Raw genomic sequence first — 16,052 nt, forward strand, 5'->3', positions numbered from 1 at the left:
GATTAATATTCTTCCTGCCTCGAATATCACTTTGATAGCTATAGAGTTCATTATTCGACATGCTATTGGCATTTGCACATCAACTAATCTAGGAGTGGACTTTATTTTCCATGGTGTTTATTGACTACCCAGAATAGCAGAGATAAAAGACGTGGACTTATGCAGCAGTGCTAAGCTTGTTTCCACTATGTGTATAATTGTGTAATAAGGCATATTTGGGCTTTGACTTATAAAATTAGGCAATTATAAGTGTTTTTAGAGGGGACTTCATATATTTGTGAATTCTATTCATGGGTGGTTGTGGTTCCTAATCCCACGGATTTCAGGGGTCCTCTGCATCATTTTCAGATTGTGAATTGAAACGTGGACCTAAACTGGAGATTTTTTAATTGCTTAATCCAGGGGTGTCAAACTGCAGTCCTCAAGGGCCGCTGTCCTGCAACTTTTAGATATGCCTCCGCTGCACCACACCTGAATAGGATAATTAGGTCATTAGCAAGGCTCTGGAGAACTGATCTACACAAGGAGGAGGTAATTAAGCCATTTCATTCCAGTGTTTTGTACCTGTGGCACATCTAAAAACTGCAGGACACCGGCCCTTGAGGACTGGAGCTTGACACCCCTGGCTTAATCCCTGAGCTATCTCTGTTCCTCTGTGGCCCTGATGCAGTCTGAGCACCACCGTAATGTCCAATAACAAACCTTTGACACTGAATTAATACTCACATTAAAACAGACACAATTTGCTAATTGGGTAACTCCTGATTACAATTAGTTACCATTGGTTTTATTTAGGCTATCATTCGATTTCAATCCATAAACTTGTTTAAAAACTTTTCCTCAGCTATGTACTACTTAGTGATGGTTTATATAAACGTTTACACAATGTGGAAAACATGCGAAAGGACACAAATGCCTCATTTTTAAAATCCTAATCTGGAATGAAAGATTTATTTTAATCCTAATTTTTCTCACTCACCTCTTCCACTCTTCCTCTCCATCCCAGAACTCGTAGACGACGAAGGACAAACCATCTGGCAGACGAACTGCAGTCACACTAAAGGGAAGCAAGAATGAGTTGAAGGAATTAATGTTCACATTTTTTCTGTCTGCAGGAAGACGGCGATATTGGAAAAGAATCAATAGGAAAAAAGTGTAGCAGAAAAGATGAGTTAGACAATAAAACAGAAGAAAACATCATTGTCAAGAAAAAGATGAAAGTACAATGAAACAAGACATCAGATAAATAATAGGAATAACTAAAGGAAAATTAGGAAGTTAAGATATGGAGACTTGCATCCATAAAGAACAAGAATAAACTGTAACAGTATGAGTAAATGGCTGATATCACTATTGGACTTTACACAAGCATTTCAGTGTTTATTTCACCGTAACAAACTACATGCTGCATTATTGCTTCCAGAGGAACACAAATGTGTAAAAGCAGGAATCCAACAAGGTGCTCATAGTCAATACAGGATCTATTTCCAGCGTTTCCTATAGTGCCAGTTTATCTGTCAAGTGATGTATTTAGGCGCTAGAAGGGAAAATAAGACCATCGGTCCATGAGACTAATTAAAATCTGTTTTGTTCTGCCAAAAAAAACAAAACAAAAAAAAAAAACAGTGTGAATGCTGTAAGCATTCCCACTCGAGTTTCTCCACCCTCCCCCCCATACACTTTTCATCTATAAACTACTTCTGCATACTTTGTGCTATTTCAACCATTCAACTTTTACCATATTCTGCTCATTCAGGACATTTGGTATTGACATCTTTTACAATTTATGAAATATTCAGCTTTTTGTGATCATCTAGGGCTCCATTGAAATTAATGGAACAGTAAATCTTTTAGGGGAAAAAATTCTGCTAAAAACTTTACACTTTTTCAAAGCTAACTACTTTCATGGAATTTCAGCCAGAAACGTCATTCAGACTTTAAAATGTAGTCATATCCTGCACGTAATTCTGTTTATTTCAGGTTTTTCATATCTTTAACAGATTTTCTAAAATGTCTTTTCAGGTTTTTGCTTGCATTATGCTCAGGAAAATAAACAAACAAAAAAAACACTGGCCCACTAGCTCTTAGGATTCCATATCTCACCCTTCCAGGTAAAAAAAAAAAATTCTGAGGTTTGTTTGTCAGAGTAAAAGTACATTCTGAAAATCTTTAAGCAGATTTTAACACACAATGCTGTATCCTGTTTCTATTTTTATTTTTTTAAATATTCTGTTATTTCCTAACCTTAAATGTCATGTTTTCATTAACTGAAAGGGGAGAATCCTATTTAGCAGAAATAAAAGCTTGCACACCCAAGTCTGTGTGCACTTAATGTATATAATGTTTCACTTTATGAATTCAATTACTAAAATGAACTTTTCAATAAACTAATTTACTAAATATGAATAATGATCAATGAACAATAATAATAACCATGTAAAAGGTTATTAAGGAAGTAATGAACAAAGTAATGTGTAGGGCTTTTTGCAACTTCCTGTAATAACTGATTCTTAAATATGAAAATGTAACCTGACCTGTTGCCTGAAAATTACATTTAAGGTCTATATCATCTTAAAATTATCACAGTAATCAAACAGTGTTTTGTGATGTTTTATTATTACCGGTTCAACATCGGATCTATATGCTGAAAAAACTTGTAAGTAAACCCATTTAGGTGGCGTGTGCATGCAATTCTTCTATGAGACTGTAGAGGGCAACAAGTGAACTGCAACCTGGTCTCATAAGAATAAGCTATGCATTTTAAGCTCTGCTTGAGGGTTTAATAAAGTGCTGTGCATGTAATCACACATGCACATTAAAAGATAATGAGTTGGGAAAGCAAAGAGAAAACAACCTTTTACAAAACACTTCATGAAATAGAAAAAATAGGTTAGAAAAACATATTTACAAGTAATAACGTTCCTCCACTAAGAAATCCTCTTAGCAAATCCTCCACCTAAACCTGCTGGAACAAACAAAAAAGGCCAACTGCAGATTGAGATTTGTTGTTTTGTGCCTGACTGTGTTAATATATTGACACCTGACAAGCAGTCAATCCTGTGAGTTCCTGCAGGAGAGAACAGGTTTTTTTTTTTTCCAACTCAGAAAAAATAAATTTTTTTTCTGTTAGAACAGAGAACAAGCTTGAGAGCACCAAACGAAACAGTGAAACCCTTCACTTACTCCCCCATATTTAGAACTAAAGCAACCCTATGTAACACTAATTTAAGTACCTAATTATGACATTAATACCCATATGAACAAGGATTATTCAGGAAACGTCTCACACACTGAGCAACATTTATGCAGTGTCTTTCTCTAAGTGTAAAACCTTAATGTATTCCTAATTTTAAACTTCACAGAGCTGAGAGAGAGAGATCCAAATGTGTACATGGACTAAAACAACACAACCTTTCTCCTGGAGTCAATTCAGACCAAATTTCACTTTCTATAGATCAGTTATGGAGGCCTAAAATTATTTTCATTAACTAAATGCCACAATAATGGATATGCTAGAGATATATTTCTTTTAGAAAAGAAGAAAATCATGTTTAGTTTGTCACTGTTGCTAAAAAATTTCATTCCAACAATAATACAAAAGAATTTCATCCTACAGTAATTACAGTAATTAACCATCCCTACCAAGAAGTACAACACAGTTTGCTCCATTAGGGTCATCTTTTCAACTCAAATTCATTACATTCTTTTCATTACACTTATGCAGCCTCCTTAAGTTCCATCTTTATCCTTGTTGAAGCTCTTTTGTATGGCACAATCTTTTACTTGGTATTCTTTAAAAATATATTGTCTTACTATTAAAACATGACTAAAAAAACAGATCCAGTTGTGTGCTCCCATGTACCAGTTAAGGACTTGCCTTGTGGGGAAAACCTTTAATTTAAAACACATAAACCATCCTAAAATCAACCTGTCACTTTCTTCTTCTGTACAGTACAACAAGAAACTGTTTTAAAGAGGGATGGTGGGAGCATAATACATTTCCAAGAATGAATCAGGCTTTTCCCTGTTCATTTAACCTTTTGGTGTTCTATGTAGCCATCGAGATTTATACCTTTCCCTCTGTTCCTCCTGCTGAGATTTTACCTTTTACTTCAGTAAATGGTGGCCGAATAGGTAATATAAAAAGTTGTGCAGCAGAACCAGAACCTTTACGTTTTGCCAAGGGCAAAAACTGAACAAGACTCTGGACAATACATGGAGAATATTAAGTCTGGGATTTGGGGAAATCTCTCTGGATATTAGTGTTTCACAGTAGCTGAGTCTGAGTGGGAGATGCATGAGGTTTCCAATAGTTACAGCATCTCTATATCAGACCATATAAAAGCCGTTTCATTATTTGCATTGAATATTATTCTTTCGTTGATCTAAAGCACTGAAAGCACACTGAATATTTGGTATACATGCAGGAGCACAAACTACTAATAAAGGAACAACCAGACACCAGTGTGAGGCGTTGATAAGTAAAGTGAGAAATATTGTGAGGTTTTGACTCCTAAAATGGAGCACATTAATAATTAAAATGGGGTTACAGTTGTGCTCTGTGTAGCTCAGCAGTTGTAAAAATGTAGAGCATTAATGAGACTTACTGAAAGCAGTCTCTCTGAGCAGAGACATTCTTCAGGTATTGCTTCAGAGCCTCGCAGAACTCGCCGAGTTTCTTCTGGGACACCACCATCTCCTGGCGAATCAGCAGCAAAGACTGCAAGACACGGCAAACAAGGAAGTCAGTTCAAGCGAACCAATAAATCTTCATGATTTCCTTACTCTATGAAAATCATTTTCAATACTCAATGCCTTCCTTGCTTCTCTTGTCTTTTAATTTTTTTTGCATTGTAGTTGCAGTGTTTTAACCAAAACTATGTGGTCAAGCATGTCTCAGAATGAGCCATAGTAGTGGAAAAGGTTTACCTTTAGTGACTTGGTTTAGTATTGAAGGAAAAAAAATAAAAACTTTATCAGAAAGCCTTCAATATTAAATGGCTTTTGTCCCTTTTCCTCAGCATCAATTCAAGAATAAGGTTATGAGAAATGGTGGCATGACTGTTGTTCCTTGAAGGTCTCACAAAGACAATAGAAGTTTCTGTTAAAAGGCATTTTTCTAGAAGCTACAACTTAATCATTTACATGTGAGTTAATGTCTGTGAGAAAGTACACAGTGTATTAATGAGTTGCAACTGGGATTTTGAGCGGTCAACAACAAAGTGCCAGATTAATATGCAATCCTTTCAAATTTACAATAAATCCTGAAAGCTGGTTTATAATTTGTGTGCTTTAAAGCTCCAAGCAAAAACAAAAATCTCTTTCTCGGTAATTGATTACAATAATCACTTCCTGTCTTTATGGGCTATTGCTCTATTGCATTGCTCCAGATAAATTAAAAATGAATCCTCTCTAACCCAGATAACTCCAGCAGAGTCTTACTGAAGCACTAAAACACTGCTGCACACACACACAAACGAAGGTTTACGTGCACAACGGTCACACTCACAGACAGAAAGGTGGGTCATTATTTTATCATGTATTATTTATAACCATAAGACAACCTTTCAGGGCCAGCTATCATTTTTGAATCTGAGGGGACAACATAGACACACATTTAATAGTGATAGCAGCACTATCAACTGCTTGGTTACTGTATCAGAAAGCAGTAATCTGCATTTAAATGTCAGCTGCTTCAGGTCAATAAAATCTTCCTCCAGCAAGGGTTGATCAGAACCCAGATGAAACACTTGGAATCTGATCAATAGGGAACATCCCTAGTAAATGAATAATATATAAACTCATTCTTGGCCTGGAGCTGCAACTCAGTCTTGATTTTGAACAATTTGTTAATAAGATGCTTTTGGTTGCACACATGGAAAAACAGTGACTATGAAGGCCTGACCACCCGGAGAGAAAAGAGTCATTACCCAGTGCACCAACCTTCACCTATAATTTAGACCTTTTATAGTTTTATTTAATGATATAGTTTCTATTTGCATAAATAAAAGTGGATGCTGTAATTTGGATATGTAAAAAAAATCTTAATGTAATATATTTGCTTAAGTACAAAATTTAAAACTCACATATAAGTTAATATCATCTGAATACATTTAAATGTAACCTAATGGAACATATTGAGGACTGTTGATAAATTGTCTAAATGTGAAAATAATCCATTAAATTTTCTGGTACTGAAGCAAAAATAATAAAAAACAGGTAAATAAATGTGGGATTTGTGAAGTTTCATAAAACAGAAGGGATGTACAATATCAGAAAATGTGTAATTGCCACACTATTGCTGAAAATCCTAACGACTATATCGTTTATGATTTAAACAAAATTTCCTGTTACTTTCCTTTCTTTACAATTACATTGTGTCATCAATCTCCAGGACCTTTAGCATCTCAGCCATTACCATTTTAAATGTATGCAAAAAGGCTTATGAAGTTCATTCGGCTGGTGAAAATTGTATTTTCAATGTGAGTAGTGTAAAGGCATGACATTAACAAAATACTGAATCCAAGAATTTCATACTAAATGCAACATTAGACACACCGATACTGACAATTGTGATTTGTTATATTGTGCAACTCTGCTTCAAAGTCACCATTTAATGGTCATTTTGAAAACAATAAAAGTTTAAACAAAGTATTGACAAGTTTAAAAAGAAATTAAAATTTTATGTAATTTACAAAGCATTCATCTCCATTTCCCCGACATTTCTAATTAACCACAAAATGATTAACTTGAACTCCTCTTCGAGCCTAACTCTGTTCATTTTTCTGCTTAAAACTTACATCAACCTTTAGTCTTTTACCGATTTATCCTCTCTACTGCATCTCTTCCAAAGAGGAAAAAGCCCTGTTTTATTTTGGAAACTGAACCCATGGGGCAGCCATTCTGTTTTTAATCTCTCTAATTGTTTCTGGAGTGTTATTGCAGTTATTGGGATAGTAAAACATCACATTAGGCAACTGTTACATGCATGCATGCTTTGAGAATCCAACACAAGTGCATGCACCTGTGTGTTGGTGATCATCAAACACTTTGCTATACCAGCATGTAATGACTGTTTATCTCTTGACTTGCTTTTTATCACCTGCCATTAACTTAAATTGCTGTCATGAAGCCGTGCTAGTGCTGCAACATTGAGCTGCATGAATGAACACGAAGCTCTCACATGGTAAAGGCAGCTGTTGTGTGTCCATGTAATTTATGAGGCAATGATTCCATGGACTTGTAAGCATGAAGTACCCATAAGAGCGATAAAACAGAGAAGAATTACAGCCCAACTACTGCGGACAATACATAAAGACACAAACAAAGAGAGGAAAACAAACATGGACATCCCACCAACTCAATTAGAAACACTGCAACGCCCAGCAATCTCTGTTAATCTAATCACTACCACTCCATTAACCATGCTGCCACCCTAAACCATATCACTGCAATCACACTGGCTCCCCACGGACTCTGCTGGCCCTGCAGAGGTGGTAAATCTAGAGACTTCCTCTCTTTAGCTTGGTTTTCTGAGTCAGCATCATAGTGTGAATCATGTATCTTCACCAACAAACCAATAAAGTACATAAAAATATCTTCATATGTACTTATTCTCTAAATTCATAAACTTACATTAGAAATGACAATAATTGCATATTACTTGTGATTAACAATAACTTATCAGGAATGGCTCACATTTGTAGTGGACCATTATTAAGAATTGTCGTGCACTTTGTGAGCTTCTGCACTATTATTTATGACCAACTTTTTTAGATTTACATCATGTTACAATATTATTCCCTCAACAATAACACAGCTATAGCATTGTCTCGATTGTTTATGCATATTTGAGAAATCCTTTAGACTCTCATGGCAGCTATTTAGTTGTGCAAAACGCTAGGATGGATCGGGAGTCGCCAAAGAATTGCAGGCCCAGGCTCTGGATTTTCAGAGCAATTAAACTTGCCTCAGTTTAGGTCAGAGGTCATGCCTCCACCATAAAAAAAAAGAGACTGAGCAAAAACTGTCTGCAAGGCACAGCATATTTAGTGGGGGGGGAGAAGGGGAAGGAGAGGGGGGGAAGGGAAAGGAGGAGGGGAGGGCTACATGCTCAGAAGTCTGTCTCAAAATGCAAAAGAAATGGCTGCCAGGTGATATTGTATTGTTGGATTGAGTCATGTATTGTATGTTTCAGATGTTCAAGCTTCAGATGGAGCATAACATCTTCCATCCACTGCTTATGAGATGGAGGAGCAGCTCTCTTCCAATTGAATAATATTAGGCGTCTTGCAAGCAGTGTAACAAATGCTATAGCATTGGCCTGCTGCGTTGTTATTGGTGTAGTCGGAGGGACAACCCCAAATAAGGCAGTTAGAGCACTGTGATCAATATTCCTCTTGCATATAAATGTAATCGTCCTAAAAACTGACTCCCAAAAGGGGAGGAGCCTAGGGCAAAACCAGAACATATGACTGAGATCAGCAGGGTTGTGTCCACACCTAACACAAGATGAATCTACACCAGGATACATTCTAGCTAATTTATTAGGGGACAAGTGCAATCTGTGCAGAACCTTAAATTGTAGCAGGCTATGTCTAATGCAAATTGAAGAAGAATGGATTCTTGAGATCGCGGCCTGCCAGGCTGTATCAGTAAATAGTTCCCCTAACTCTTCTTCCCATGATTCTTTTAGATGTATAAGTGATGGGGATGCAGCGTTCTGAATTTTGCCATATATAACTGATATTAAGCCCTTATCAGTCGGATTCATATCCAAACATTCATCAATCCACATTATTCGAGGAAGTGTTAATGAGAAATTAGTTTTCACGTAACTACGTACCTGGAGATATCTGAAGAAGTCAGCCTGAGGGACACCAAAGCGCCTTTTAAGTTGTTCAAAAGAAACAAATTGACCTCTTTCAAAAAGGTCATACGCCAAGTTATGCCTCTCTCGTGCCACTTCTGAAAGGATGGATCTATCAAGGATGGGGTGAACTGGACATTGCATCGCACAGGAGATGCAGTTAGTGCATTTTTAAATTGAAAATGAGTCCTAAATTGGAACCATATCTTTAGAGCGCCCGCAACAACTGGATTATTCGTCCTGTGGCATTTACTCAGAGGTAAAGGGCTACATATTAATGAGCTAAGCAACACTGGATTGCTAGAATGTTGTTCCAGGTGGACCCAATCTGGGGATTCAGGACCCGTTTGATCTATAAACCAGTACAAAAACTTATGGATATTGGTTGCCCAGTAATAGTAAAGGAAATTAGGTAGGGACAGTCCACCGTCCTCTTTCTGTCTCTCTAGATATTCCTTTCTAATTCTCGGAATGTTTTTATTCCAGATAAACACAGATATATGTCTGTTTAATTCTTTGAAGAATTTCTTAGGAATAAAGACTGGTATGGTTTGGAACAGATATAAGAACCTTGGCATGATTGTCATCTTGACTGAGTTTATTCTTCCTACAAGAGACAGAGGGAGTTTTGACCACTTCTCCATGTCTAATTTAGCCTTATTCAGTGCCTTAGCGAAATTTTTGTTAAACAAGCAACTGTAATCATATGTTACACAGACGCCCAAATAATCAAAACTATCTTTACTGACTATAAAGGGGAGACTATGGAAGGCAATTTGACGTGCCTTGTCGTTGATTGGGAATAAAACACTTTTTGATAGATTCAATCTATAACCAGAAACCTGCCCAAATTTTCCAATTAGGTTTAGAGCAATAGGTATTGTAATATTAGGTTTAGACAGGAAAAGGAGGAGGTCATCAGCATAAAGGGACAATTTGTTTACGCGCCCACCTCTCTGCACACCAGTTAAATTAGCGGAGTCCCTTATCAAGATTGCCAGAGGTTCAATAGCGATATCAAACAAAAGGGGGCTAAGGGGACATCCTTGTCGGGTACCACGTGAGAGAGGGAAGAAACTAGAAGTGACCTTATTTGTTCGTACTGATGCATGTGGTGCTGTGTACAAAATGGTGATCCAAGTACAGAAAACTGGGCCGAATCCAAATTTTTTGAGTGTAGTAAACAGAAAATCATATTCAATTCTGTCGAATGCCTTTTGGGCGTCAAGGGATATCACTACTTCAGGTTCAACATCATGGCGCTGATAGATTACATTAAAGAGACGTCGTAAATTACTGGATATCTGTCTGCCCTAACAAAGCCCGTCTGGTCCGGTGGATAAGTTTGGGAAGAACATCTTCGAGCCTGCCAGCAAGGACCTTTGCCAAAATCTTATAATCACAACATAGCAAACTAATTGGGCGATATGACTCACAGTGCAAGGGGTCTTTAGATTTTTTAAGTATCAGTGAGATAATTGCTTGCGTCATAGTCACAGGTAGGGCCTTTTTATCTAGTATCTCCCTAAAAACTCTTAGCAGTAAAGGGACTAATTTTGGTGCGAATTTTTTAAAAAACTCTATGGGAAACCCATCTGGACCAGGTGCCTTTCCGGGTTTCATTTTTGTGATAGCCTGAGTTATTTCTGATATAGTAATAGTACCCTCCAATTTAGATTTGTCCGAGTCATCTAGCATGGGTATAGTCAGATTACTGAAAAAGTCTTCAATCAAAGCAGTGTCACCAGCTTCAGAAGTATACAAATTCTCATAAAATGACTTAAACTGAGTATTAATCTCATTTTGGTTAGTAAGTATGTTACCATGCTCATCCTTTATCGCTGTAATGAAACCTGCAGATGCTGACTGTTTAATTTGATGGGACAACATTTTGCCGGCACGATCCCCAGACTCATAATAGGTGAGACGTGACCTCAGGTGCATGTCTATGGCTTTGGTATTAGTGATTGAATCAAATTCTGTTTGAAGTAGGATTCTTTCTCTGTATAAGTCAACAGAAGGTGAAGCTGAATGTTGTTGATCTACGGTTTTAATTCGTTCAATAAGCTCTGAGGCCCGTTTAGCCCTCCTTTTGTTTTCACCAGCAACGTAAGATATCACTTGACCTCTCAGATATGCTTTTAGACTTTCCCAAAGTATAGCATTACTTATCTCAGGCGACTCATTTAACTCAATGAAAATATCTATTTGTGCGTTGATGAAGTCGACAAACCTTTGTTCAGACAGCAGTCAAGGATTAATCCGCCAAAAAGGTGGGAGATTTGTCTTCAGGAAAGCCTAACCGCAGAGTGACTGGGGAATGGTCTGATATTACAATGCTGCCATAATCTACTTGGGTAACCATGGGCAAGAGTCTCTCATCAATCAGAAAGTAGTCAATCCTTGAATAGGTTTGGTGTACTTGGGAGAAAAAGAGAACTGTTTGGATGATGGATATTTGAATCTCCAGGGTCCACCATTCCGTATGTTTCAATAAACGTATTAATACAACGGGCTGAGTTACTAAGCGTGGCAACTTTTGGGCTGGAACGATCCAATGTTGGGTTCAAAGTGCAATTCAAGTCCCCACCTAGTATTAAATTGTGCGATTCAAGATCTGGTAAGAGGGAAAAAAGATTGCTAAAAAAATCCACATTATCCCAGTTAGGGGCATAAACATTAGCAAGAACAACAGGCCTATTAAATAATTTGCCTTGTGTGATGACATACCTGCCATTTTTATCCCTAATTGTTTTAGACTCTTCATACTGTACATCTTTATGTATTAAAATAGCTGCTCCCCTGCTCTTACTGTTGAAATCCGAATGAAAATATTGTGTAAAGCCACCTCTGCAGAGTCTACACTGATCTTTATTTAGCAAATTGGTTTCTTGCAAATAAACAATGCGACTTTGCAATTTCTGAAGATGAGAGAATACTTTGTTACGTTTCACCGGATGGTTTAATCCTCTGACATTCCAGCACACCAAAGTGGTGTTGGTTAGTATCTTATTATTTGCAGAGGTCATAGACAAGACTCAACAAAAGAGGCATCCAACATGTAGCCCATGAGGGGAACAGGGGAGAGAAAAAAAGGACAAGGGGCAGGAGAGGGGGGAATAATGAACACAAAATTAACAAAGCACCTATAATAGAACGGCAAAAGAGGGAAAAAAAATAAAAATTAGCCTCAAAAGGAGGCCGCTATACTTCCAGTTCTCACAGTGTATCTCCTCACTATCCAAACTGATAAATGCTTACCATGTTAGCCCACACCAGAACCCAATTACAAACGGTAATAAAACGCAACGATGCAATTTCTACAGCAGTAGTGACCCATTCCAATATAGCATCACAAGGCTCCAAAAAATTAAAAAAAATAATAATAATTGCAAGTATCAAAAAAGCCAAAACTTAGAATTCAAAATTAGACATTATGGTATGTCTCTTTTATAAAGAAAACGCACTATAAGGCTCAATATACGCACGCATTACCTGTAAGATCCGATTATTCAGCACGAATGTTTGTTATTGTCCTGCGACGGCACCGTCCAGTCCTAATAACTCCAGGCCATGCTCCCTTGCGAACGGTCATGCTTAATGGGACGCTTCAGCGCTCAGCAACTCCTTCAGAACAAACTCCTTCGCACGCTTTGGATCCTTGAAGGTCGTTTCTTGTCCATCCGCCGTAGTAATCCTTAACGTCGCTGGGTATCTGAGGCCGTAGCGGACTCCTGCGCAGCTGCGAAGCAGTTTCCTTACTTCGGTAAAAGCGGCGCGTTGTTTACTCACAGCTTGGGTGAAGTCCGGCAGGACGCGGATAGTGTCACCATCAGCGGTTGTTATCACTCCAGCCTCTGCTGCTTTTTTGAGAAGTAATTCTTTTTCTGTGAAGTAGTGACATTTAACCACAAACGCCCTTGGTGGCAAGTCATCTTGTACTGGCTTTGTGCGGAGGGTCCGATGCACTCTATCCAGAGTCGGCAACTTGTCCAGTCCAAGGGCTTCTTTCAGCACACCAGCTACGTAAACTGACGGATGTTTCCCTTGCTCGCGCCCCTCTTTCACTCCGGTGATGCGGACGTTGCAACGCCGTGATCTGGCCTCCAGATCCTCACACCGGGCTCTGAGCAGGGAAAGTTCTTTTTTCATCCCAGACAAGTCAGACTCCATAGTCGCAATAGAGTTAGCATTAGCGGTCACTCCGTTTTCTAGCTCAGATGTGTGACTCAAGTTTGTCCAGTCTTTTATTGAGTTTATCTGTGACATTGCGCAGCTCCGTTTGGATTTCAATAGCCTTTTCGTCCATTTTCTTCAACAATTCTTGCCTCATTGACTGTAATTCCTCCATAATGGCATTCTGGTTGCCCGCCGCAGTCGTCATTGTTGAGGTTAAGCAAGCTATGCTAGCTGAGCTGGCTTCCGCTTCAGAGGCCCTCGCGTCTTGTCCGAACTTGTTGACTTGAGATTTTTTTGGCATGCCTGAAAGGTTGATGTTGTCTAATATATACACAACAGCTTGTGCAAGGCTATATCGCGTAATTTTATAAGAGCCGTATCAGAAATGAAATGGTTCAGGTGTGGAGCTCACAAACCCACGTCCTCACATGGCGCTGCCTCAACCGGAAGTCCCAGGCTCTGGATTTTCAGAGCAATTAAACTTGCCTCAGTTTAGGTCAGAGGTCATGCCTCCACCATAAAAAAAAAGAGACTGAGCAAAAACTGTCTGCAAGGCACAGCTCTGAGGCAAAACCCACAACTGAGAAAAAGGACATAAAGTCTCCATTTTTCCAGAACAAAAATATTTTCCCAAAATTCTTGGGAAAACATTCTGTGGATGGGTAAGATAAAAGTTGACCTCTATTCACTAAATCAGAATTTAAAATGAGGTTATATAGAGAAACGTATTGTAGCACTGGTTAGTACCTCATTCTGCAACCACAAATCAATATTCTTAAATTTCTTATCCTTTAAATGAAAATGTCAACTAGGACCTTCCAGTTTGGTTCCTAAAAATGTGCGGTAAAAGTCATTACCTTCAAAGGTTAAATTAATTTGTAGTGAATTGGTTTTGAAGTATCTTAATTAAGAGAGTAATTTCATGTTTGCTTAGTCTCTTTGTGAGGCTGCTTTTAAATTGTGCAACTGCATCAAACAGGCTTTGGCTTTTCACATAAAGCAGACATTTCACTTTGTCATTTTCATTGTCAATTTTTGAAACTTAGTTCTAGCTGTAAATTTATTATAAAGGTAGATGAATGCTTGAACAAAAAATAGGATTTTTTAAACTCGCATCTGAGCCAACAAAGGTTTCCTTACTAGTGACTCATGCTGAGGTTTTGTGAAATATAGTAGTTATGAATGGAAGCAGCAGGAATTCACTTTTCTACAAAAGATCAGTCTGAGCTTTACTAAAAGGAGTACGCTGTGATATCAATATGTAGGAATTGAAACAATTTTCTAAGCATATTTTCGATCATTAAATAAAAAAATGGGACAATTGATGAACTGATTTATATTTTCATCTCTGTTTACTGTATTTTTTTAGTCAAATCTTTCTAATTTGACCTCAAGCTACATTTTACTGAAATAAGTCTCAACATGGATGTCAGTTTTAAAATAATTTTGTTAGTTTATAAATTACTGAACGGCTTAGCGCCAAAATACATTAAAAAACTGTTTTTTTTATGTAAAGCACTTTGAACTGTCTTATTGTTGAATTATGCTATACAAATAAACTTGAATAAACGTACAGTGTGTTGTCAACCAATACAAAATGGTTCAAACAATCACGCAATCAAAAGTGTTATTTCTCAGAAATTGACATTCTTCTCCAGTCAAAATTTGAAGTATGCCACAATAAATGTGTCTAGTTCTTAAGTAGAATCAATAAGTCCGGATTTGCAGCTTTAGTATGATGAAACCACCTAAAACAAAATAACTGTGACAATTATTGACACAGCGGACCATTCACCAACTAATTGACTTGTTCAATTATTCACACATTCATGATTAATTAAAAGCAACACTGCACAAAGCGCTTTTCAGCTCTCTCTGTTTACAATAAATTAAAAACTGGATTTTTTGCATTAAAAGGCAAAACAAGCTCATCAGAAGGCACATACTAGTCTACTGTTGTCCATAAGCATAGATGGGTTCTTATAATCGTCTATTTTTAAAATAATATGTAGGATTTACAGAATAAACACAAAAACATTTAAAGTGTCACGGGTGCAAACTGTGTTTTCAGCAAGTCATCGAGCATATCCACTTTAACACTAGTATGAATCTGTGCGTCTATACATAATGACATCCACCATGCACCCCGAAAGCTCCCTGACCTCCACCTCCGACCCCACCATGCTGCACTCCAACAACATAATCATAAAAATATAACAGGTGAAAGAAGACTGGTCTGCACATTCATTAACTTCAAATTGAGAAATTCAGTTACAGTGGAAAAGAGTCCGAGGAGACCCACAAAGCACTAAGACTCTCTCTTACTTAAGAGGATGCTAATAAGTCCTGTTGCCATCGGTGTAAAACTTGCTCAGCACTGGCCATGAGTGGGTGAGAATGAATATGACATGCACAGTGAGGTGAAGACAAAAAGGGGCAGCAAAAAGCCAATTCTGTTCAATACAAACAAGGACAAATTCTGCAAGACTGACAAAGACATCGAAAAGACAAAAAACTGGAGTCTAACAAGACCAAAATGGGTCACCATCAGTCAAGGTTTAGTATAAAAGTTTCACTGTGGCAAAAAGGAGGAGTATCAACAATATAAATGTTAACTGCAAAAGAAATCCTTAAAATGTATTGTGCCAATTATTCTTCAGTATATCATGCTAACATGTAAGAAAATCCTTTTAAATCTAAAATCAACTTTTTTGTCACCTGCATCTTATGAAAACATGCATCATCTCTTAACACCAAATTAATAAGTAATGTTATTGTTTATAAAACATGAGCTCATTTGTGATACTGCTTATCTGCTTAGACACAACAAATTTACAGTTGGTCAATTTTGCAAAAGTAAAAATCAGATGTTTACTTCATGGCACTCGGTTACCAGAAAAACGCGCTCATCTCTTGGCAACAGATTAACAACAAATATTGTTATTGTTCAAAATATGTAAGATTTCTTCTGATCTTTTGAAATACTACTTACACTACTTAACAA

General features: G+C 37.5%; 1 protein-coding gene across 2 annotated transcripts in view; it reads right to left on the reverse strand.

The window, feature by feature from the left end:
- Nucleotides 1-16,052, reverse strand: part of necab2 (N-terminal EF-hand calcium binding protein 2) — a 103,405-nt gene that overhangs the window by 6,882 nt on the left and 80,471 nt on the right. For both annotated transcript variants that reach the window (XM_044123612.1, XM_044123611.1), the window contains 2 exons: nucleotides 4,608-4,720; nucleotides 980-1,057 (listed from right to left, as the gene is read on the reverse strand). In XM_044123612.1, coding sequence (XP_043979547.1) covers nucleotides 980-1,057; nucleotides 4,608-4,720 — 191 coding nt within the window. The remainder of the gene's footprint in view (nucleotides 1-979; nucleotides 1,058-4,607; nucleotides 4,721-16,052) is intronic.

The sequence above is a fragment of the Gambusia affinis genome, linkage group LG08 (assembly GCF_019740435.1).
Source record: "Gambusia affinis linkage group LG08, SWU_Gaff_1.0, whole genome shotgun sequence".
NCBI lineage: Eukaryota > Metazoa > Chordata > Actinopteri > Cyprinodontiformes > Poeciliidae > Gambusia > Gambusia affinis.